This window comes from Pristis pectinata, chromosome 12, assembly GCF_009764475.1.
Source record: "Pristis pectinata isolate sPriPec2 chromosome 12, sPriPec2.1.pri, whole genome shotgun sequence".
Taxonomy (NCBI): Eukaryota; Metazoa; Chordata; class Chondrichthyes; order Rhinopristiformes; family Pristidae; genus Pristis; species Pristis pectinata.
Window position 1 is genome coordinate 10392793 of NC_067416.1, and position 25621 is coordinate 10418413.

At 40.6% G+C, this 25621-nt stretch overlaps 1 protein-coding gene and 1 non-coding gene across 2 annotated transcripts in view; one reads left to right on the forward strand and one right to left on the reverse strand.

The window, feature by feature from the left end:
* The window catches only part of cusr (Copper-only SOD repeat protein), a 92393-nt gene extending 67163 nt beyond the window's left edge, over positions 1-25230 (reverse strand). Inside the window, exons 1-3 of the mRNA XM_052027438.1 lie at positions 25008-25230; positions 22770-24846; positions 4085-4184 (exon numbers count right to left, since the gene is read on the reverse strand). Of these exons, the coding sequence (XP_051883398.1) occupies positions 4085-4184; positions 22770-24846; positions 25008-25080 (2250 nt within the window). The 5' untranslated portion in view covers positions 25081-25230. The remainder of the gene's footprint in view (positions 1-4084; positions 4185-22769; positions 24847-25007) is intronic.
* trnat-agu (transfer RNA threonine (anticodon AGU)) lies at positions 14754-14827 on the forward strand. The gene has a single exon. It is a non-coding gene; the product is annotated as a tRNA-Thr (tRNA).
* Positions 25231-25621: the final 391 nt, after the last annotated feature.

Sequence of the window (25621 nt, forward strand, 5' to 3'; positions counted from 1 at the left end):
ACTATCTGATAGTAATAGGAATCGTGAAACTAAGACAAGCTTTTCCTGTCATTCCCAATTTATTTTTGTTTCTTGGATTTTAAATTCCCAAGTGGATTGGGAACTCATATCTTTGGGTCAATAGTCTGGAACACCGTCAGCAACTTAACTAAAACACTACACTCCACTTAAAAGTGAAACAATCGATTTTTCTTTAAACACCGATTTCCTCATTCCCATTGACATCAGCCAGGTCTGCTTGCTATGAGGATAAAACACAAACAGTGAATGTTTCCCAACCTTCACTGTTGAGTAACTTGAATGAATATATCTGCTTTTAACACTCAACTCTGGAAAGGTAGTTTCACAGAGACCCTGCTTACTCAGATACTCAAGGCTACAATCTTGTTGCCAGTCATCTGGGATGCAATCATTCAAGAAAAAGGAAGCACTAAATCATGACCAATGGTACATCAGTGGATGAGTTCTCTATTAAATTGGGAAAGAAATAAATTAAGTATAGAAATGTTGCTTAAAATAGTGAGCTATATAATTGAGAAACAACTGACTAGAAACATCTGATAATGATTCTCGAGGGAAATTTCAATTACTTCAATGAGTCATCAGTTTGCAGAAATGCCTAGTTTTTATTGATCTATCTGAACCTGCCAGCAATTGCATTTTAGGTCTAAAACACGAACGTTATTGTTAGAAAAGCAAAAGAATTCCAGATCAACAACTGAACTAATTTTGACACAAATTGGGTCACGGAAAAGAAAAATGTTACAATAAAGCAGTGATGAATAAGGGATTTTTCTGACATTAAAATATCAGTAAGAACTGCTTGGATTTATTCCATTTATGTGAGATTGTGCTCAGTGCAAAGATCTTGCTCTTTTTTGTTGAATGATGTTGTCCAGTGTTAAATATTCAGTAATTAATGGATTGAGCCAGTAGATGGTGGTGACAATTTAATTCTTAAATGAAGAATACATGAGGTGGCAAATGGGGGAACCCGTTGTAAATTCAGTCCCTGGAATGGCCAAGGAAAAGATCTGCAGATTACAGATGATTGGCCCATTTTCATGTTGCAGTTTGATCACACCTATTTTAGCAGGGAGATTAACAAAGTCATACATGGCAAACTGATTTTGTAAAATAAAAACCATTGTTGCACAAGACAAGGTGACAAGCAAGATTCAAACGTGGCTGAGTGAGAGAAAGGAAAGGGTAACAGTTGACTGAAGTTTTGATAATCCGTTGACTGAATGCACTGGCGTTTCACAGCACTAGGTCCATTGTTTTTCATGGTAAACATATCAGTGATTTGAACTTCAATGTAATGGCCACAATTGCAAAGTCTAGAGATGTTACCAAAACTGACCGTGTAATTAAGAGCGAGAAGAACGTTTCAGACTGTAGGAAGATATCGATAGACCAATTATGTGGGCACAAAAGTGGCAAATAGAATTCAATAAGAAGAACCATGAAGTATTGCAACTGAGGAGAGAGAACACGGCAGAAGGAATACACAATATATGCTACAATATTAAGAAATATTGGCGTGCAGGTCCACAAGTCCCTGAAGGTGGCATGACAGCTAGTTAGGGTTGTTAAAAAGGCACCTGGGATACTTGCCATAATCAGCTGAGGCACAGATTACAGGAGCATGGATGTTATGCTAGCATGTAAAATGCTACCTAGGTCACAGCTGGAGTACAGTGTACATTTCTGATCATCATACTGTAGGACGCGATAGGACTAGGAAGAGAGCGTGCAGGGGGATTCACAAGGACGTTGCCAGGGCTGGAGAAGTTTAGCTGCAACAAGGGCAACCCACAGGAGATTTAACCTTGGTGTGTAAAATTATTGAGAGTGTAGACCTGATGAACAGGAAGGATATGTTTCCCAGCAAAGGGCTCAATAAGTAGGAACGTACACTGAAGCTAATTAGTAGAAGAATTGGAATAAAGATTTTGTTTTAATGCAAAATGTATTGAGATTATATTGACAGGGTGATGGAGGAAAATGTAAGTACTAGGTTGAACACATGAAAAGCTATAATCCAAAAATAGAGACTTAGAGCTAGAAAGTAGGATTAACCAAGACCATCCGTAATTGGGGCTAGAAAGTAGGATTAACCAAGACTATCCGTAATTGGATGCCTTACTTGTACTTGATGGGAAAAATGGCATTCTTTCTGTGCCATGAAGTTCAATAAATAGTTATGAGCCAGAATTCCAATTCAGTCTTCAGTATTTTTAAACAACTTCGCAGACAGTATCATCACAATCAAGTTAATTCATGCTGATAAAAACTGCAATTGGATTGTGTGAAATCAAGCTGAAGTGCTTTGGAAACGATTTCACTTTATGCACGAATATTTTTTGAACTGTATTTATAAAAAGAAATAAGCATTTCCAGAGCAAATTGACCTCTGTTGCAAATACTTGAAAAAGAGACATGGCAGCAAAATCCTACCAAAAAAAAGTTCCGTGAGGTATTGATCCTCTAAGTATAAAATCGCACTCCATTATCACAACTTCATTCATACTCAGAGGATGGCACCTAATGAGGGAAGCAACTTCAAAGAAAAATACTGAAGAGGCAAATCAGTTCGGCACAAACTATTTTTACTATTCAACCCAAGTTAGTTGTTCTACCAATTATTTTTTGCAATATACTTCACTTTCAGTTTCTCCTTCTCCAAGTGTACAGACCAGCCCCTATTCCATACAATGTCTATTCCTTTGTCAGAATGAGGAAGAAACTTGTTCCAAAATCTACTTGTACCTTTTCTAAAATTCTGTCAAAAGGTAACAGCAGAAGCAGAAAAAGTGAGTATCAGTAGTAAATGGGCAGAGGGATCGCAATAAGCAATTAATATGCACCCATCCAACTCAGCAAAGGCTGCACAGTAATTTTGTGTTGCATGCTTCTTAACACAATGCCATCTAGACAGTGTTAAATGCATTGTTAATTAATTAGTCCCCGGACAGACAGCACTCAATCTGCCTCAACTCAATCACTCACCAACAAGTTCCATCTATCTGGACTCATTGTTTATACTCCCACATCACACTCACACACAGAGCACTACTGCAAGCCTAATAACTACATTTCACAGTGTGCAAACAGCCAGCTATTCAACCATGATAGCAGCACGTAGTATCACACCTTTCTCTGCCCTGCACAAAAAAGCACAGTATTATCATTGCTAGGAGCAACTAACCACTGGCGTCCAAGATTAAAACAAAACCAGAAAATGCTGGAAACACTCGGCAGGTCAGACAGCATCTGTGGGAAGAGAAATTAGTCAATGTTTCAGATCGAAGATCCCTCATCAGATAAAAGAAAGAGAGAAAACAAGTTTGTTTTAAATTGTAGGGTGGATGGAAAGGACAAAGAAACTCTCTCTGATAGGATAAGGTCAAGATTCTGCAGGTTATGGAGCAGTACTGGTTGACAGATTAATGAGGGAAGTTGGAGAAAGAGAGAAAAACAACAAAGGAAGACATGAAAGCTATGAAATGCATGTCAGAGCTGTTTGCCAAGGCCTGAACCAAAGGAAAAATGTAGGAAAGACCCAGCAGATCAAGCAAGCATCTGCGAAGAGAAAAATACTGAGTAATGTTACAGATAGACAACATTCCAACAGATCTAACCAGTTATGCTACAAACATAAAAAAGTGAATTATCTGAAATTGTTGTGTTTGATATCAAGTCCCAAAGGATGCACTATGCATTAATGGGAGACAAGGTGTAGTTCCTCCATCTTCTAGATTTTAGCAAGGTGGTGTTACTTTGGAATATCACAGTCCAAACTCCTAACCCTCCACATTGGAAATACTTAACAGTTACCCTAAACAATGGCATAATTTTAAAGTGTTTTTCTCATGATTCTCTCTCCAATCATAAATGTTGCATCGTCTCTTTAAATATTTTTCTGATTGCCACAGGAACCTGAATTGCATAATAACTGAACAACTATTTAAATGTCCACATTGTTCCCGACATTAATTACACAAGGTTGCTCCAACAGGACAGGGAGCTACATCGTCTTTAAAAGTGGAAAAAGTAACTTAAGAACAAACGTAGCCTTTACCAGAGTAATGGTTCCAGTCACCAAACCACTGAAGACAGCTTTGGCTTGAATAAACTCTCCTTCTGTCGCCTTCGCAGCAAGTAGATTTGCACATTGTAAACTTTTTCCCCCACGTCATGGCAAACAAAAGAGAAAGAAATAAATTAGAAGCACGTCAAAAGTAGTACAATATTTCACCTAGTAAGTCTACTCTTCTAGATTTTATTTTAGAAAGTGTTCTCAGTCTCATGCCAACCACAGAATAAACTTCTGGATATACCCAGATCTTCAGAATATGGAATTATATTATTCTATAAAGCATGATTTACCCTTAAAAGCTTCTAGATAACCAGAGAAATTAAGATTGAAGAGACTGCGGATGTTGAAATCTAGAGCAAAAACTCAGCAGGCTGAGCAGCTTCTGTGGACGGAAGCAAATTGTTGACATTGTGGGTAGAAAGCCTGCATTAGGACTCCAACCAAAGAAATGAAATCAATATAAAAACAAGTATAAAATGGAATCCAATATAAATGCAATGGTAACATGTGTTTACACTTCACAAACTTAGCAATAGTACAAAACCAAAATCATTTTGCATTTATACTAAATGAGAATTATGTCAAATTTTATAACACCGAGGACTTGATTTATACTCTTGGTTAAACATTGAAAACAACCAAGAGGATATTGCAGACATTACCACTGTACCCAGAAATCATGGAATCTAGTCACAGAGATCAGTGAATTCTAGAACAAGACATGGATCTGATCCAGTGGGATATACCTGCTGGAAACTGATAGCACAATACGTCTCGGAGATCTCCGAGATAGATTTTGATCTTTACAGTGAGGGCAGTACCAATATATAAGGGACATGTTACACAATTTTTTTTAAGATAGTCATTCCTCAGATCTGTTTGTCACTGGTAAGGCTAGCATTTATTATCTATCCCTTATTGCTCTAGAGAAGCGGTGGTGAGCTCTCTTGAACTGTTGCAGATCTTTGGGAAGGTACTTCCACAATACTGATATGTAGGAAGTTCCATGATTTATCCGTAGAACCATAGAACAATACAGCACAATAAGGCCCTTCGGCCCTCCATGTTGTGCTGACCTTCAAACCACACCTAAGACTATCTAACCCCTTCCTCCCACATATCCTTCTATCTTAAATTCCTCCATATGCTTATCTAACAATCTCTTGAACTTGACCAACGTATCAGCCTCCACCACCACCCCAGGCAGCGCATTCCATGCACCAACCACTCACTGGGTGAAAAACCTCCCTCTGACGTCTCCCTTGAACTTCCCACCCATTACCTTGAAGCCATGCCCTCTTGTATTGAGCATTGGTGCCCTGGGAAAGAGGCGCCAGCTGTCCACTCTATCTATTCCTCTTAATATTTTGTACACCTCTATCATGTCTCCCCTCATCCTCCTCCTCTCCAATGAGTAAAGCCTTAGCTCCTTTAGTCTCTCTTCATAATCCATACTCTCCAATCCAGGCAGCATCCTGGTAAATCTCCTCTGCACCCTTTCCAACGCCTCCACATCCTTCCTATAATGAGGCAACCAGAACTGGACACAGTACTCTGAATAGCAACGACCAAAGAATGGTACTATATTTCTAAGTCTTACCAGCAACATCCAGATCCTGAGAAATTAATTTAAAAAAGCTGTAACATGCCCCTCATATGGTGGTACAGCTCTCACTGTAAGGAACTAAATCCATCTCAGATCTTTCCAACTCACACAATGATGTGCACCTTGAAGGGGCGCATGTAATTATGGTGTTACTATGTGCTTGATAACCTTGCCTTTTCTGGTGGTAGAGACTCCAGGTTTGGGTGGTGCTATCAAAATAGCATAGGCAGGTACCTACACCATATTCTGTAGATGCTATAAACACCAATCACTATACACAGCTGATGGAGGGAATGAATTTTTAATGGTGGTGTGCCAATCAAGCAGACTGTTGTGTCCTGGATGATGTCCAACTTCTGTTGTTGGGGCTGTACTATCCAGGTCAGTGCAGAGTACTCCGTGTTCTTGACTTGTGCCTTGTGAATGGTGAAAAGACTTTGGAATGGCAGGAGATGACTCACTCACTACAGAATACCCAACCTTATCACAGTATTGATGTGATTCATCTGGTTTAGACTCTAGTCAATGGTGACCCCCAAGGATGTTAAATGATGGGGGAAAGATCATTATCTCCTTATAAGACAATTGTTGAAAACATTTTCATGAATTTGCATGTGCACATGATATATTTTGGGCTGCAAAAATGTCTTCAATGTGTTTAATATTGTTGTTACTTCCAGAGGAAATTAAAGTCTCAGATCTAATCATGAGCTACGTAGCCTTATTTGATATGTTAACTGTCATGTAATAAAGAATAAATAATACAATATTTGTGTACATTTTACATCATTAAATGAAACTCATCTTTAAGAAAAATTAACAGTTTAAGGTTTGATTCTAGGAATTTGTAGCAGTATAAGATTATGTAATCTGCTGCTTCTATAAAGAGCAACTACTATCCTTTCCAATTTTTCCTCCAGGTTGACACGAAGACTTTTGATTTCTCCTGAGTGTATAAAGTTGGCAACCATTGAAAAATAGTGCAAAATTAGCGAATAGTGAAATAGTGAATAAAAGTCATGGAAACGTGCATAACATGGCTGCTGCTGGTGTTAATGCACACAGATGCATTTTTGGGGTTCACAGGCACACAAAACAATTAAGCGGCAATTCTGAGAAAAGTAAGCATTTGGGTTTGAACCAATGTAATAGAATTGCTTGAGACTTGCTCAACTATCTGCATTGCCCTAGTTATAAAAGAAGCTCCTGGCAGCAGAGTTACCACCAGTGCACATACAGTACACATTGGGATTGCTACCCCTTACCCGAGATCCTTGCTTCAGGAATTAGCAATACAAACCACCATTGAGATAAATCTTAACACAAGGTAGGTGGAAAAGGTGATGACAAATAGGAATGGCATCTATACCAGTTTCCATGACGAATTTAATCATGTACAAAGGGAGCTTTGGTTCTTTCGTCCAAACTGTTAGCAGAATAATTTGGTATGTTTCTCCCCACTGATGAAAAAAATGCAGCCATGAGTTGGACCAGAATTTTTTTTTAACCCAGTGCACCACAACAGTTCAAGGCGTATGTAATAAGTTCTGGCTTCCCAGTGGTGCCCATAATCCAAGAAGTGATGCAGAATGCAGCCCAGTAACATGTTTATGGGTTCAATTGGTGCCATTTGCTCTTTTTCTCAATGTGATAACTTCACTGGGAAACAAAATTGTGTGAAAATGTGTGGGGTTTAATGTCCACATAGCCTTAGCATTAGTGAAAGTGCTCACTGAACCACTAGAATTTATCAGAGGTGATTGCAAGCACTGAAAAAGAGGAGGGAAGACATATCAGGGGTCAGAAGGGAAAGATAACATCTATCTTAATGAATGGTTAGCCCAGAAGCTGCTGACGCTATCAGCACCTACCATTATAATGGAGAAGATCCAAAAGTGATTTCTGCAGTAAATGTAGAAACCCCGGAAGCTGCTATTAATGATTCCTCAATCTTCCACTGTGGCAACTTTCTCCAGGGTAGTGATCAGAAATCAGTGAGTTGTCAAGGATCTCAACTATATTCAAACTATTTTGATGGAATAACAACACCAACTATCATACACCTTTTTGAATGAGGTATAGCGGAGATTTAATGAAATACTAAGCCTCAACTAGCATTTAACACTCTCTCTGGATGTAAAAGAAGCTGATTTTAAATGTCTGATGTCTAATTCCCACAGATTTCCGTGGATTTAAACTAATTAAAAAGCATTAAAACATAATACAATTTTTTGGTTTATTACTTAGTTTCTGTGCATGTCCCAGCTCTACTGAGTTTTCTGTAAAATTGGGATACACACTTCTTTTTCAGTGAGGGCTAGATTAACAATCCAAATCACTTCTGAGGACTAACCACCCAGATGCTGAGTCAGTAGACTACTCAATCCTTAAGTACATCCTGTTAACTTTTAAATATTTTTCAATACTTGTGAAATTCAGAGTTGTTCCCAGACATTCCAAAGTCTGATCATTTTTAAGCAGTCAGTAAATTTGGGAATTATCAAAGCATTCCTGAGGGCAACGCGAATAGGAAGAACCTGCATACCATTGGGACTCACTGATCAGGATCACACTTCAGGGTCTAAAATAGCAAGCCAGCTACATGCATTAAGGGATTAGCAAGCACAGGCAACTTGTCACTCACCCACAGGCTGTTTGTATCCATACCTTGTGAATCATCATTGTAAAATGTTTTTAAAAGTTAGAACTTCTTTCCATTTTATTGCAATGAGAATTCTTCAATGTGACTGGATGCTCAGCCTGATTAATGTTAGACACCAGATCCCCTGCACAGTAACGCTGGAGCCTGACCACATCTGACAAATTACTAGATCGATGTGGCCAGGTTTATTCAAGGTCAGCAGCAAGTACCTTTGCTTTGCCACTACAACTAAATACAAGCCACCATTTTAGCTCAAAAAAGATAAAAGTTTAATCAAATGGTACTGAGATAGAAATTGATGTTTACTGCCATGGAACAGTAATCCATTAATTCTAAAAGGCTAATTTGCAGAATAACCCATTTCAAGGCATTTTTCCAAACATTTCAGTTACCCAATCTGGTTACTTTCTCAAAATAAAAACAATCAAATTGGTAAGGTATTTTTTTTTCTCTAGAAAATTCCCTTCAGGGGAGGATAACAGTAAAACAACAATTTATATGAAGGATTTACTGTTTCGTTTAAACTCAACGTTTGATATGTGATGGATAACATGTGTGTCCAGGGCTTCAGCTGCAAATTGGTGGCAGCCTCATCAACATATGCAATTAAATTACCATGATGTATACACACAGGTGTCCATGCTGCGTCAGGCTCACTGACTCTGACTGAAGCCTGAACTTATTCTCCAGTTTATATTTATATACAACTCCAGTGGTGTATTTGTACATCTAGATATGGGTGAATGTATTTAATATTGTTTTAGCCAAAAAAAAAGCACATGTTCTTCCCACTACTGCACAAAAATCTTCTCCTGTAAGTGCTGGACTTGAGCCCTCCCTCCCATTTCCACAAATCCACCGACCCAACTTCCGTAAAACAGCAAGGGCTGGTTCAGTTCTAGAAAAAAGCACAGTCGACATTCTTGTCTGGCAGCCACTGAGCTGACCATTGTAACACTCCTTTACCACAGATATCTCATGACTTAGTTTATGGAGGCCATATCATGAAAATTGCTCTGATTGAGCAAAGTAATAATGGAATCTTATTTCAGTTCCCCATGAATAGTAATGACAAGGAGACATTTGTGAGAGAGAAGCAAAGATTCAATTACATCCCCATTAACTAATCAGAGAACAATGCTGCCAATGATTATGTAAAATTCTGTAGGTCAGACTGCTTGGCAGCTGAATGTGGCAGCTGGCCAATATTTAGAGCGGATGGGGAAGGGCTTATTATAAACATACTTGGGTGCTGAAGCAGGTCATCTTCCAACCTTGCATACCAATTTAACCACAAGTTCATCACCAGGTATATCCTTACCCATTAACTTCGCATTTCCTTTTCTTGCTTATTGGTGTGTCACTATATAAATTGAAACAGATCCAAGGAGCACAAGTGGTGTTTAATCTATACCATATCTGATCTGGTAATTGCAGTAGCAATAAACACCAAATACACCTGAAAGCTTCATCCTTCAATTAGATGTCTTGGAGTAACAGCAAGAGAATTCATATATAACTCAACGATCAGGCACCCAGAAGGGAGCTATAGAGGGGTACTGTGTATGTGGGATATAGAAACTCTAAAGAGAGAATGGGAACGTGCACTTTTCCCCTTTAACTGTACACTTGGAGTATATGTAATTGTTTGGACACTTTATTAGTGATGGTGTAGCGACTCACCGCACCGGCATCGAAGCGGCTCCCGACATCATGACGTTGTCGGAGGCCCCGATCCAAGATGGCGCGGGGCCCTCCTTCTTCCCCAGCGTTGGGCTGGGAAAGCCCGCGCGCGACGTCAGCGCGGGAACTGTAGCGTGGGAAGTTTTCGGCTACTAAAGACGCACCCCGCCCCGGTCGGCATCCGACCTCTGATTTCGAAACCAGCGACTCCGTGTCTTCATTTCACAGTGTGTAGCTAGCCGCTACAATGGTTACATTGCTGAGCAGCAAGGTCAGACATGTAGTCAGCATAAGAGATCAAAGAGGACCCAAAGCACGAATAGCATCAAACTGATGAGCGATCAAAAAAAGGCAGAAATACCAGAAGTTACAAAGTACCCACCAAATGGAAGGTTTCAATGTTATTTTTCTATTCCCTCAATGACTGTGGGTTTCTCAATGTTTTTGCAAGCATGACTGATTAGACAGAGGTAGAGCTATAAAGAGAACACCTTTCACTGAAGGCAGTATCTCTCAACTAACTATATATCAGAGTCATACCACATTTTGTTGACGACTGCAAAGTGATGGTAAAGGTACCTTTATACTTATATACACAACAATGACCATATCATGGATTAGGCCTTCACACCAAACAAGTAGCTTCCATAAATCCATGTGTGCTATGTTGTAATAAGTAATGACGACACAACCAGTTATCAGCAATTACCATCTGGTGAATCATTAACAATTCTATCAACTCCAATCAACATTAACAATTCTAACATCTAACCAATCTGTTCTCCTAACAAATACAAATAATCAACCCTTATATTTAAACAGGAATATCTGAAATGTTAGAATTGTGTGCAAAAGTAGTAAGACAGCTCTGGAAATGAAAAAGAACTGGAGCAGCAAACAGCTTTCAGGCTGGATGCTCTGTGCCTGTGATGCTGCTGCAAGTAAGTTTTGCATGTGCAGGTAAGTCGTTCACCTGTGCACACATGTACTTGTGCGTGTGACAATAAACCCGACTCTGACCTTGAGACTGTGTCGCCATTCTATAAAAGCAAAGATGATCCAGGACCCAACTCCATAGATAATGTACATCGTAGCCCTATAAGTTACTTCGTACCTGTGGTGAATGAACACCTATCAATGTCCAATTTAAAATTTACAATCAATCCAACATTGCAAAAGAGAAGTGAAAACTTCCACTGTCCTTTGCAAGCAAAATCCACTAACCACTTCTGAAAAGCTTAGTTCTATTTTTTAGATCGTGTCCCATGTCCCCTGGTTCATGACAGAGGAAAGAGTTTCATTCTTTTATCACACCCTGAAAACTTCAACCACAATTTCTAAATCCCAGAGAACCCAATCCTAGTTTGTGTAAAGTATTGGCCCATAATACCTTCAGATGTCATTCAATTAAATGTACACTGGATTCCTTCCTTGGTTAATGCATGCTTCTTAAAGTGTAGTAAACAGTATTGAACCTAAAACTCCAGGTCTGGCCCAGCAAAGACTACATAACTACATGTAGAATTCTTAAACCATTTATATTGTGGTTCTCCAGATGTAGAAGGCAAGCAGTGCATTATCCTTGACTTTTGCTGTTCCTGCCCAGGCTATCTTACTGGGCTGGGATGCATTGATGGCTAGCCAGCAGGTTAATGGAGAACTAACGGCTCTCCCATTTGTCACAATGCACTCTGGCCCTTTGGGCAAAGAAGGCAAATCCCCAAAGTCTCTCTGGAAGTTCACTGCTTCTGGATTGTCATTGTTTAGAAATTACTCTGATGGTGCTTCAGCTCCTTTTTAGATAAGCTTAAATTTGCCATAGATTCATTCAGTCTAGGTTTTTGTTACTCATGGTACTGCCTATCTTTCTGCCATTTGTCAGCTTGATATATGTACTTTATTATCTACCTGCAATGCACTTCCCTGTAGCTGTGACACTTTACTCTGTATTCTGTTACTGTTTTTACCCTGTACTACTTCAATGCACTGTGTAACGAATTGATCTGTACAAACGGTATGCAGGACAAGTTTTTCACTGTACCTCAGTACAAGTGACAATAATAAACCAATACCAATATGGGCTCTGTCCCAAGTTTTTAAACAAATATGTTGAAACGTTGAATCCTCAACATGGATCACTAGGGGATGCTGGTAGATATGGCCAATTAAAGCATTTATCCATTATCCCCATCCCCTCCTGCCATTCAGCTAATCTCCTAGCAACATGAACAATTCCCCAACTATTCTATAAACTGCAACATTACCTAGCAATCTCTTATGAGGGACCTTATCAAATGCCTTCTGGAAACCCATGCAAATATCATCAATAAGCCTTCCCCTCTTTGAAAAGAAAATAGAATCGATTCAATGGGCATCACCTGTTCTTTACAACTCTGTTCTGGTTCTTACTGATGAAAACATTTGAAGCTCTGCAGATAATCTGTAGAAACTACTTATTTCCTGGCCATAAATATTAGGCCAAGCTGGTTTCTTGCTCTCACTTTTCTTGAACAGCAGAGCAGCACAAGCAATTTTCCAATCTGAAGGAATAAGTCCTTGAGAATCATATACCGACACGTGACAAAGATTCAATCAAAAGAGATCTAAAATAGTTATTATGAGTAACTTCTGTCCAAAACTCTGATAAATACCACAATAGAGATATGAAGCCTTAATTTTCCTGTTTACTTTTCAGAACTGAAATTTCTTCGTACAGTGGATAGAAAATTCCAAAGATTCTCTACTCCAGAGAGAAGTCCTTCAGTGGCACAGTGGCACAACAAGTAACCCAGGTTCAATCCTGGCCTTGGGTGCTGTCTGTGAGGAGCTTGCACGTTCGCCCTGTGATTATGTGGGTTTCCTCCAGGTGCTCCCGTTTCCACCCACATCCCACAGACTTGTGGATTGGTAGGTTAATTGCCCTCTGTAAACTGCCTCTAGTGTGGAGACGAGTGGTAGAATCTTGGGGGAGGCAGTTGATGATTACAGTCCAAGCAGATTTCTCAATATTATGGGAATCCAGGGTTTTAGGATTAGTGGAAGAAAATGGTGTTTGACGGAAAAGGTCAGCCATGATCTTAGAGAAATAAAGGATTGCAGATGCTGGAATCTAGATGAAAAACACAATGACGCTGGAGGAACTCAGCGGGCCAGGCAGCATCCGTGGAGAAAGTCCCGAAGAAGGGTCCTGACCCGAAATGCTGACCACCTGCTTTTCTCCACGGATGCTGCCTGGCCCGCTGAGTTTCTCCAGCGTCATCATGTTTTTCATCAGCCATGATCTTGTTGAATAGCAGAGTGAGCTCCAGGACCAAATGGCCTACTCCTGTTACGATTTCAAATGTTTTTATGTTCTTAGGACCAAGCATATCAGATGTTCATTCTCAGCATTTTACCACAGTGTAGAAATTCTTCACCAGTGATAAAATGATGTGAAAGAGTTATTGTACTAGCCACTGATTCATTCATACAAAATCAGTGGAACCAGAGCCTCAAGATGTCAGGTTTCCTCGCTCACACTGTATTGTAAAGGAAAACAAGTTCTAAACCAGAGCCAGGTCCAAGGTGGAGTAGGAGGTGTGGATGTGGGCTGATGTCAGAGGGAGACAGGGCTGATGGCCAGGGACCTGATTCGTGGCTAAGGGGAGAGAAGAAGTGCCTGGACAATCTGAAGTCTGGGTAAAGGAGGGGTAGTTGGGAGATATAGGGGCCAGTATCATGGGAAGGTGGGGGTGGGGGGTGGGGAAGGGAGTTGGAAAAGGTCCAGCAAGATTGCACAGTGGCACAACAAGTAACCCAGGTTCAATCCTGGCCTCGGGTGCTGTCTGTGAGGAGTTTGCACGTTTGTCCTGTGATTATGTGGGTTTCCTCCTGGTGCTCCCATTTCCACCCACATCCCACAGACTTGTGGATTGGTAGATTAATTGCCTTCTGTAAACTGCCCCTAGTGTGTGAGATGAGTGGTAGAATCTGGGGGGAGTTAATGGGAATGTGGGGAGAATACAAAGTAGGATTAACGCAGGGTAAGCATAAATGGGTGGTTGATGGACGGAGCAGACTCGGTGGGCCAAAGGGCCTGTTTCGTGGGCAGAAGCTCTTCATGACTCCAAGACCAGATACGTTAAAGAATATTTCCATGGGACCTCTACGAGTTAAGCTCCCAGCACAGGACTCCAGCAAGCTCACTTTAATTGTGTAGAGAATGCTTCAGCATGTGAAATGAACACACAGCTTGTGTTATTAATGCAAGGAAAAGATGCAATCAGAATAACAAGAGGAACAGTTGGAAATATTCAGCAAGTGAGGCAGCATCTATGGAGAGAGAAAGAGTTAAAGTTTCAAGCCAATGACTGTCAGAAGTAGAAAAGAAAGAAAATGTTTTGAATTGCAGAGATAACAAAGTGAATATCTGCAAGAGGGTGGCAATGAAGGTTATCCAGGTGACACAAATAATCTACAAAATAAGAACAGAAAATGCTGGTTGGGCAGGTTGGATGAAAATAATATTGTGATAGGATGGAGACCAAGACTGTCTAGCTGCTGGTGTCATTTTTCTCTCCTGCTCTCATTTATCTCCTTCTATTTATACTCCTTGAACCAGATCAACTATGATTAATGAGCACTCATGTGGTAGAGCATTTGACTGCAGATCAAGAGGTCCCTGGTTCAAATCTGGGTGACCCCTTTAAAATCTATATAGTGGCACTGTGGCTTAGTTGGTTAAAGCGCCTGTCTAGTAAACAGGAGATCCTGGGTTCGAATCCCAGCGGTACCTGCTGCTGAGGTCCTGAACCTCAGTCAATTTTTGGGGCAGGCACGGTAGTTAGCGGTTAGCGTAATGCTATTACAGCCCCAGTGGCGCGGGTTCAATTCTGGCCACAGTCTGTAAGGAGTTTGTACGTTCTCCCCGTGCCTGCATGGGTTTCCTCCAGGTGCTCCGGTTTCCTCCCACATTCCAAAGACGTACGGGTTAGGAAGTTGTGGGCATGCTATGTTGGCGCCGGAAGTGTGGTGACACTTTGCGGGCTGCCCCCAGAGCACTCTATGCAAAAAGATGCATTTCCCTGTGTGTTTTGATGTACATGTGACTAATGAAGATATCTTGTCTTATCTCAGCACCACTAGTTATTATGTTGCGTGGATAACCTTTATCCCCATCCAGTGCTGGGAGCCTGACTCAGAGATTTCCCTTGGCTTTCTTTTGCTTTGCAATGGGAATATGCCATTTTGATTTGATCTGAAAACGATCACAATTGCATTTTATTCCAAATTTTCACATGCATAATGCTAAAACAAACAGTTATATGCAACAGAATTTTTGTCTAAAACTTACATCATACCTCAAGATGTTCAACAGGAATCAAGATTTTTTTTATCCTTATACATTTACAGTTTAAAGAATTTGTCTGCCATCTTACAGTAAGCGAAACATGTTACTGTTAATTCAAAAGGACAATTTTAACCCTAGTTAATTCATGAGAAATTGGGCAGGTTCTACAATAAAAGGACAACTGTTCAACTAAGGTTCCACTTAAGTGGCAGCACAGTGGTACAGCTATTAGAACTGGTGCCTTACAGCTCCAGCAACGCGAGTTCAATCCGACCTCTGGTTTTTGTCTGTGAGGAGTTTGTATGTTCTCCCTGTAATGGTGTGGGTTTCCTTTAGGTACTCCACTTTCCGCCCACATCCCACGCATGTGCACGTTGGTAGGTTAATTGACCACTGTGTGTAGATGAGCCATAGAATCTGCAGGTAGCTGATGGGAATGTGGGAAGAATAAAATGGGATTCATGTAAATGGATGCTCGACGGTCAGTGTGGACTTTGTGGGCAGGAAGGGCTGTCTCCATGTTGCAGGACTATGGTAAAGTTGGAAGTGTCTCCCTCTTAAAATCAATAAATCCAACTCCACTTGGAGATACTGTTGTACCAAAAGTATGCAAGCAAAGTAGAAGTTCAACTATAGTATGACAGTAAATGACAATCCTCTGCAAAACCAAGCATCAACACAGTAGAATGGTGAAACTACAGGGGCCAACCGTCCTTTAATCTCTATAATAATGCCTCATTTCAGTAACACAGGTAAAATGCATATACTGTACCTTTGTCTTGCACTAAGCCAAGCTGCTTCTCAACTTTCTAGTATTGTCCCGATATAAAATTACAACATTCTTATATGCCTTTATCTTTCTCCTAATTAGCACTTATTTTGTTTCGAGCAATTATATCCCCTGCCTGCCTCCAGAATGCATTTGCCTTTTTCTCACACCAAGTCCTTGATTCTCTAATGGAACTCTTACATACCTTGCTTTTCTGAACTAACCATTTCATTGTAATAAACATCAAAAAAATATTGATTTTATGATGGAAAATATTCAAGTCAGGCTTAATCTGTGAAGAAAACAACAATGTTTCTGTCAGCGACCTATCCTCAGAATCCAGTTCTGATAAGTATTTCTACCAGTCTCCATTTTTTGACCTAAAGTATTTTGCTTTTAGAATTCCCCATCCTTTCCTCATGTTCATCCCAACTCTGCACACGAGAAACTTGACACCTTTCACGTCATCTTTCCTTATGTCTATTGCAGTCAAAGTGAAAACAAACTGAGGTTATTTCATAATTCTAATCTTCTGTTTAAACATCCAATTGATATCAACAGAAATAATTACCTTTAAGGATTGCAACTAAAGATTCAAATCACTCCTCTCATCATCAAGTCTGATCACACACACACCATGACATGCTAATATAAAATGGAACCATCAGTCTGCTTAGAAGCTGACAAGATCATGTGCACTGATGCCCCTTGAGTCATAGAGTTACACAGCCAGCATTAAAACAGGCCCTTCGGCCCAACTCATCCATGCCAACCAAGCTGCCTATCTGAGCTGGTCCTATTTGTCTGCATTTGGCCCATCTCTCTCTCAATCTTTCCTGTCTATGTACCTGTCTAAATCTCTTTTAGACACTGTAATTATACCCGCCTCTACCACTTCCTCTGGCGGCTTGTTCCATCAACCTCTGTGGAAAAACTTGCCCCTCCGGTCCCCTTTAAATCATCCCCCTCTCACCTTAAATCTGTACCCTCTAGTTGTAGACTCCCCTACCCTGGATATTCCCTTGATTTTATTGAGAGGTAAAGGAAACCATTATTCTACCTAATCCCAGAGGTTTTCTGCTCTGTATACAATCAGTATACTTATCGCTTTAACTTAGAATTTTTTTTGATACCAGACCAAAGGTTATAAACTAAGTCCTCAGGTTTGGTTTGGATTTGATCGGCTCTTTATAAATAAATGCACCAAGGCTCAGTATTGAGTAATTTAGGACTCACTAAGCATTAAAAATGGGAGAAACTGCAGGAAGCCATTCCTATTTCCCAATGTCTGTTTCATTATGGACCTCGGCTACCCAGCTCGAGCCCACTCTACATGAGTGGAAGTATCTAGGCTCGGATCAAGTTCGGAATGACCACAGTCAGGTTGAGTTTTCAAATTTACACCTTATCAGCCCCCCTTGTGCAAACACCACTTAGAGCCTAACCATAATGTCGACTGATATCAGTTTAATACCTAGAAAGCATGATACTGTAGGAGGTGCCAGCTGACAAATGAAGAAATGTTAAATTTAAATGTCAACGATCTGTTCTGTTGATAAAGTGATGCTGAAAGCTAACAGTGCATTCACAAACAGAGTTCTCCAAATGTTCCTCAAATAAGAATAATCTAATTAATGGAGCATACATTCTAATGTTTGTGGGCTGATGCTCTATGCAACCTATCTGACCTGTTCACCTCAATAAATTACTCCAACTGAAGTCTTGAGATGTCCAAGATATCTGGAACGCACTGAGTAGGTATCGGAGGCAGCTACTCTCTCAAGTAATATCTAGATATGCACTTGAATCACAAAGGCACAAAAGACTATCGACAAGGGATTAGTATAGATAGGTCCTTGATGGTCGGCATGGATATGGTGAGACTTAGGGCCTGTTTCTGTGCTGTACAACTCCCTGACATAAAGCAAACTGCAATAAGACTGGAAGTCCTTTAGAACATAGAACATAGAACAGTACAGCACAATACAGGCCCTTCAGCCCACAATGTTGTGCTGACCTTTAAACCTCACCTAAAACTATCTAATCCCTTCCTCCCACATATCCCTCTATTTTAAATTCCTCCATATGCTTACATAGTATTCTCTTGAATTTGACCAATATACCTGCCTCCGCCACTGCCCCAGGCAGCGCATTCCATGCCCCAACCATTCTCTGGGTAAAAAATTCTTCCTCTGATATCTCCCTTGAACTCTCCACCATTACTTTAAAGCCATGCCCTCTTGTATTGAGCATTGGTGCCCTGGGAAAGAGGCGCTGGCTGTCCACTCTATCTATTCCTCTTAATATTTTGTACACCTCTATCATGTCTCTTCTCATCCCCCTTCCCTCCTTTCTTCAAAACAATGCGAAGATTCAGCAATAATTGTACATATGATAATGTCAAATCACATAACCACAGAAATAAGGTCAGTATTTTACAAATACTTTTAAACATTGGTTTACTTTATAATACTAAAATATTCTTTAAATAATGTTGGTTTTCATATAGCATGCAATATTTAAAACAAGAAAAAATGGGCATTAAAAATAAATCACTCATTCAATTTCATTTCCAGCTTACAAAATCTTTCAATGCATTAAGTACATCCATCCAATCACCTGTCATTTATACATTCAAGAAACGATTTTGTTTTCCTATCCCAAGCCCTGGTGTCATTCTGGGTTCACTGCAGAGAGTAAGCTTGTGCTTAACCCATAGTGGAAGTGTGTCACTCCACCATGGGATAGTTTTACCCGAGGACACTTGGGGCATACCCGATTTTGTTGCATTCACGGATCACTGATAATACACACGTGAAGCCAGCACACTGACTCATAAATAAAGCCACAAGTTGAACTTAGCTGTCACTAATGCATGTTGAGTGCACAGAACCAGGACTGTGCCCTGAATGGGATACAATTCAACTTTTTGTGCATGATATCCAATCTCCCAAAACCTGGCAGAATCTGAGCTTTAAAACTTGCTTTGGATAATCAGAAACTGTCTCCTTGGAAAATAATAGAAGACAGTAGATACAATATAACACAACAACATTAAAAATGCCAAGCAAACCAATTGATTCAGCTATATCAAGGTAATCTTTCTAAATAATTTATTACCATCCAGCCTGAAACTGCAGTATCACATGAACATATGAGCTTATGTACCTGCCTCTGTTCTCTGAAAACAGGAAACAATGATCTCATACCGAGCAATAGATGTATTTAAATACTAGAATCCAGCCATGATCCCAGCTAATAATGTCAAGATAAAAATATATTTAATTAAGCAGCGCCAACATTTCAGAAAGACATCAGCACAGAATTCTGTTAGACTGAAGACCCAGAGACAATGAGAATCTGTCTTCACCACACTTATGTGAATCTGCCAGTTCACACCACAACACGCACAGAGAATTACAGCTGCTATCACAACCAGCAAGTGCTTCATTCAACAAAACTATAGTGCTGCATAAAGCTAGACGTAAATGTGCTAGTGAGATACAGGATAGCAGATGGCAATAGACACATGCTTGCAACTAGAGCAAAATAACGAGCCGCTGGAGGAACTCAGTGGGTCAGGCAGCATCTGTAGAGGGAAATGGACAGTCAATGTTTCAGGTCGGGACCCCTCATCTGGACTGAAAGAGTAGAGGAGAGATAGCCAGTATAAATAGGTGAGGGGATGAGTGGGACAACAGCTGGGATGGGATAGGTGGATCCAGGTGAGGAGGAGTTCATTGGTAGATGGGATCAAGTGGGGGAGGGAAGGATAGAAATAGTGATATGCTTGCAACTCATCTTTGAGATATATGGGTTGGAATAGGTCCATCATTGTACCTTCCTTTTCTTAAATTCACCACTGCCATTTTCTCTTTCCCAGCCTGTACTTGGTATTAACAGATTAATCCTACACCCATAGATATCATAGAGTCATATAGCATGCAGAAAGGCTCTTTGGCCCACTGAATCCACAAGACCATCAAACACCCACTTATACTAATCCTACAAAAATTCTTCCCACATTCTTAATTCCCCTCCAGATTCTACCACTCACCTCTACGTACACAATTTACCCTGGCCAATTAACCTATTAACCCGATGTGAGTGGAAACCAGAGCACCCGGAGGAAACCCATGTGGTCACAGGGGGAATATGCTAACTCTACACACACACACACAACATCCAAGGTCAGGATTGAACCCTGGCATTGTGAGGTAGTGGCTCTACTAGCTGTGCCACACTGCCGCCCAGCTGGACCAAGCTTAAAAGCAATCATTTCAGGTCTGCCAGGTTCAGATGAGCCCAGCTTTGTAAAGATACATGCATGTCAACTGAAGCCAATTTCCCTTCTTGGCTGGACAGCAGATTACAGCCATTATTTATTTAGAGTAAGTTACATTGATTGGAACCACACCCTGCATTCTATAATACCTTTAATGTAATGTTCACAGAACATACATTGAAAAACTATCATCCACTAAAGAAAAAGAGTGTTCTAGGATGAATTTCATTTTTAATCAGGAGTCACGAGAACATAGAACACTACAGCACAGTACAGGCCCTTCAGCCCACAATGTTGTGCTGACATTTTATCCTGCTCCAATATCTATCTAACCTTTCCCTCCCATTTCTCTATCATTCATGTGGCAGCTATCATTCAGAGTAGCAACTATTAATACAAATGAGAACCAGACTTCATATAAAACGTTCACAAGTAGATTACGAGCAATCTTCAAACAGACACTACTTATTGCAAAAATTGCAGGCTACCAGTTCACAGCAAGAGATCTCTTAAGAGATATCGTCTGGAAACTGACAACGCAAACTCTTCTATTGACACTTGTAACAAGATTCTTTATTGAAAAATGTAATACCCACCCACACTGCAAGGTCACGGATATCAGCCATTAGGCATGGGACATCCTGGTTTTGCACCCCTGTAAGTTACATCAGGGAAACAATGAATGAATGCCTGTGTTAATTGGACCACATTGAAACCCCCAGGATGAGATCAGGGAAGGGATTAAGTGGCCATCCTGCCACTTAATGCACAGCTAAAGACATATCTGTTCTGTCAATCAATATTTGGGATACTTGTATATCCAAAGAACCGCCCCACAATACTATGATAAAAGTATGTTTTGAATGTCTGAGGTTTTCCGGTCCTGATGTCTGAATATTCAGAGGTTTTCTTGTCAGTTGAGATGTGCTCCATTGCAAATATGTATTCCCATCGAGCCACTTGCCTACAACTAGGATATTGAAGTAAACTATGTAATTGTGGCTATTTAGACTATTTAATCACCTGATTTTATGTTTGTGCTTGAGTATAAAACCTCAATGTACTTCTGAGTTCATTGCAATTCTTTAAAGAGATTTTTCCAAGTGATTCTTCCAGAATGCCTGCCTATTGTAGCAGCCTTCAAACACTTGGTGGGTATATTGTTCAGAGGCCACAGGAGTGGTATTGGTGCATTGTAAATAGAATGCATTGACTTGATGACCCTATGTAAAACATGTACTGATTGTATTGTACTCTATGTATACAATAATATATTGTATAACAAACTGCTTCTGTTTTTACAGATGACCTTAAGTTAGTTTTATCCGTAAGTCAGAAAATACACTTGATCTTGTCAAGTGTCAAGTCAGAAATACAAAAATCGCTTGATACCTCCACAGTATTGTAATGAACGGCATCAAAAGCACACAGGACTGATAAGAAACAACAAATAAATACGTTGGACTTTTGAATGTAATAATATTATGGGAGTTTGTTTGTATGTCCATAAGTCAGGAGTGTGTAACCCAGGGTTGGCCTGTATATTTTTTAATGAATAAATTTTCCTCTTAAAAAAAAATGAATGCCAGCCTGTTGTGTTGAATAAAGATCTTTTGCATCTACAGCTTTGGTCTCTGTGTGGCTCATTCACAGTCGCATCAAAAGGAATTATAGTAAACAATGGAAAATATAATGGAAAATGATTATACTCTTAAATTCAGTGAGGAATTAAACAAAAAAAAGGTAATTTAGCCAATCTGGTTCAAGGATTTGCCAATACATATTCTGAAATGTTAAACTCTCACCATTTCCTTTAGTCTCCATCCAACTTTGAAATCTGTGGAGACTTAGAGAGCAGAAATGACTGAGGTTGATCAGTAGTTTCCGCTAAGTTATCAGTTTTCAGTCCATTTGCAGTACAGCTGAATGTATCAAAGCCAGCCAGAGAGATAGCAATCAGGACTTTCTTTCCACATCCCCATTCAATGATTTCTCTTGGAACGTATGCAAAGTGAATACTGGTTGAAAATAGGTTTGGGCTCAGGGACCTTTAGAGGAGTTTTTTTTAACTGATACAGATTAAGCACATACGTTCATAAGCACTCAAGCTTAATGATTATATTGTCTCTCACTGTCCAACTTTACACATAAAGACCAGCCACTTGGGCAAGATAATGAGTAGGTAGTTCACTGCTAGTGAGCATGGAAATGTACCCATGTATGATACAGCTTTTGAGAAAATAAAAAGATATTAGTTATTTATAATCCAAGAAGCAATGAGAATCATTTAATCAGACTCAAACAGCAAAAAAAAACAGAAGTTTGAGACTTACGGTGATCCACCTTCTTGATAAATAACCAAGGAACGGTTTAAGATACTATGAGGTCCAAACAAGGGCATGTTCCTGTCCATATATTCTTCAGTTGTTTGGTTCAAACCATTCAGTGTTCCAAATTTCCCACTGATATCACCAACTTCATACAGATCAACTGTACCATTGCCCGGCGCAGGGGTTAAAGGTCCATTCACATTGAATGGGTTATAGCGACCATCAACATTAGTAACAGAACAAGCATCTGTGCTGGAAGAGGCAGCTTTGATGGGAAGTGTGTGGATGCTGTAAGTTCCAGCTTTGTTATTCAGATCTGTTAAATTAACCTCCACAACCGTATGGTCTAAATCTGAAAGCTGTTTGAAGGCCACCTTTCCGATAGCTTTTCCAATGCCCTTCCATGAATCAATCACCACTGAAACTGGGCGAAGAATGGTTACATTAGCACAAGCTACATAATCGGTTGAAGGATTTTGTCCAAGAATGACCACTGACCGAGGAACAATGTTCGAAGGCCCAGCCAGGGATGAAGTGGTGTCAGTAAAGAAATACTTGGTGTCAACAGCTTTGGTTCGGTTGGTGAGCTTTATTGCTTTATGTTTCTTAGCAAGGTCTCCAACTTCACATCGGAAAGGGCTGTCTGGACTACATTCAATGCTATAATTATTTCCGACATCTACTTTGAAAGGATTAAAGTGCCCCTTGGTACTTGAGCAAACATTTGCACTCAAATCTGACTCAGAACTGATGGGATATTTGTTAATATACCAGAAGTGATCAGCTGTTGTCAGAGCGGATGAGTTGGTATATGAAAGGTCCATAAAAATGGACAAGTCTGAATAGGGGTTGCTCTTCAGTTGTCGAAAAATGATTCTTCCTGACACTGGGCTCGTAAATATGGCTGCAGCAGTTAGGACTTCACCAGGGTAACCAATTGTGCCACACACCCACCTAGAGGAGTTGGGATGATGAATAATTACGGAACGGCCAATAATGCTATTTCTCCCAAACAATGGGAGATTCCAGTCCTTAAAATCGTCTTCCACCATGTCTTTTCCTTTCAGAAAGCCATGCCTCCCACTCAAGTCCCCTACTTCATATTGATCATGGGTTTCATTTGTGCTCTGGGGATAAAAAGGACTGGATGAATTCTTCCCAAACGGATTCAAGTGCCCTCCCAGATTATCATTAACACAAAGATTATCATCTGGAGTGCGGCGTTGAGGCAGTGGGAAGTTGTGTACATGGTAAGCACTGGCCATCTGCCGCAGGTTCTCCAGAGACACGTTGTAGTATGTGGCATCGAAGGGTGAAACCTGACGAAAACTGAAAGTTCCTTTCACGCCTTTCATATCTATGTAAGCCCAAACCTGCTTCGCTTCTACCATGTGAACCTCAGTGCAAGACCACACTGCCCCATCATACATGTACAATGTTTTGGGACCGCCTTCTGGTAAAGAGACTAGGTCAAAGCGACTTTTGACATGTTTCAAAGGTGTGCCAACTTTGAACTTGCCTAATGAACTCTTGTTTTGCCCACTGATCTGTGCTGCTGGGGGACAGCTGGTTGCCCCATCGTGTAGGTAGAGAGTCACGTTCGTTGGCTTCTGGCTGTCCTTAACTGCCATCAGGTTAGACAGGACCCTCGCCTGGCTCTCTCCAGCGTTCTGACGAATGTATACATCCCCGGCGATGGAAGTAAAGAACTTCGCCTGCCAGGTTTTGGTGGGGATATCTTTCCTCACAGTGGCGCACGCTTTGCTTCCATTCTGACAGCCAACAATGACCAGGGTCAGGTCGGAGAGATCGGAGTTGAGCTGGAAAAGCTGGTTGTCCATCAGGGTGGAGTTCGGACCGTCTGCTGTGAACTCGTAAATCTTCTCACCTACGTTCGATTCGTCGCAGGGGTCCTTGGAATTACCGTACATGACCGGGAATCCGTGTAAAGAAACATGCACTCGGGCGCAATCCGCCAACAAATGTATCGTTATCTGTTGGGAAGTAGTGTTAAACTCCACTGTACCCTTAATTGTTGCCATGTTTACTTCAGCCGTGTAGCGTTCGGACGACACCGATGCTGTCAACAAAAGCAAAACCTGTATTAATTTCCAAAACTTCAATGCTTATTCGCTCTGTTTAAACAAACGTCTGAAAACAACAATCCCCGCGCACTGCGATTGCTGCAAAGTGCTGGTAATTCAAACCGAATCAACTGTGTTCGAATTTGGCATTTCTTACCGAACATTGCAACTAGCACAACACTCCGCAATGAAGCCATAACGATGGTGTTCCTGACAGCCGTACAACGCATACAAGCTCTCAATAACCAAAGGCGAGATGTTCAGCTTTCAACCAGTTTTTGTTTTGTAACTCAGCTCATTGGAATAACTGCCAGGCGATTGGGTCGCTGGCGTGTGGCTCAACCCATTTGGTGAGAGAGGCTCTCCAGAGTGAGATTTGAAAAGGTGGAGATTTTAACGCTTGTTTTTATTTCTGTTTCACTAATTGAGTCTAGCCTGCCTTTTTTTAAAAAAAAAATTGGAAAACATAAGTTAGTTGAATCCGGCATTTTAGAAATTGCCAGTGAGACTGTTGTTTTTGAACCGTTAGTTTTCTTTCCCCTGTTGCGGGGATTCGTGTTGCACTGGACACAACTTTAAGTGCGGCGATTTTCCATGAATCATGCGACCAGACGGAAAAAAAGCAGACGACAGACGTGCAGTATGAACCCCGTGTTGCAGGGAAACACGTTTGAACATTGCCTCGTGGTAAAATAAAAACGCCTTTGCAAAAGCTGGCTTGGTGCAAAGTGCCTTGTGGTGACATTGGCATGTCGGAAACAAAACGTCGTG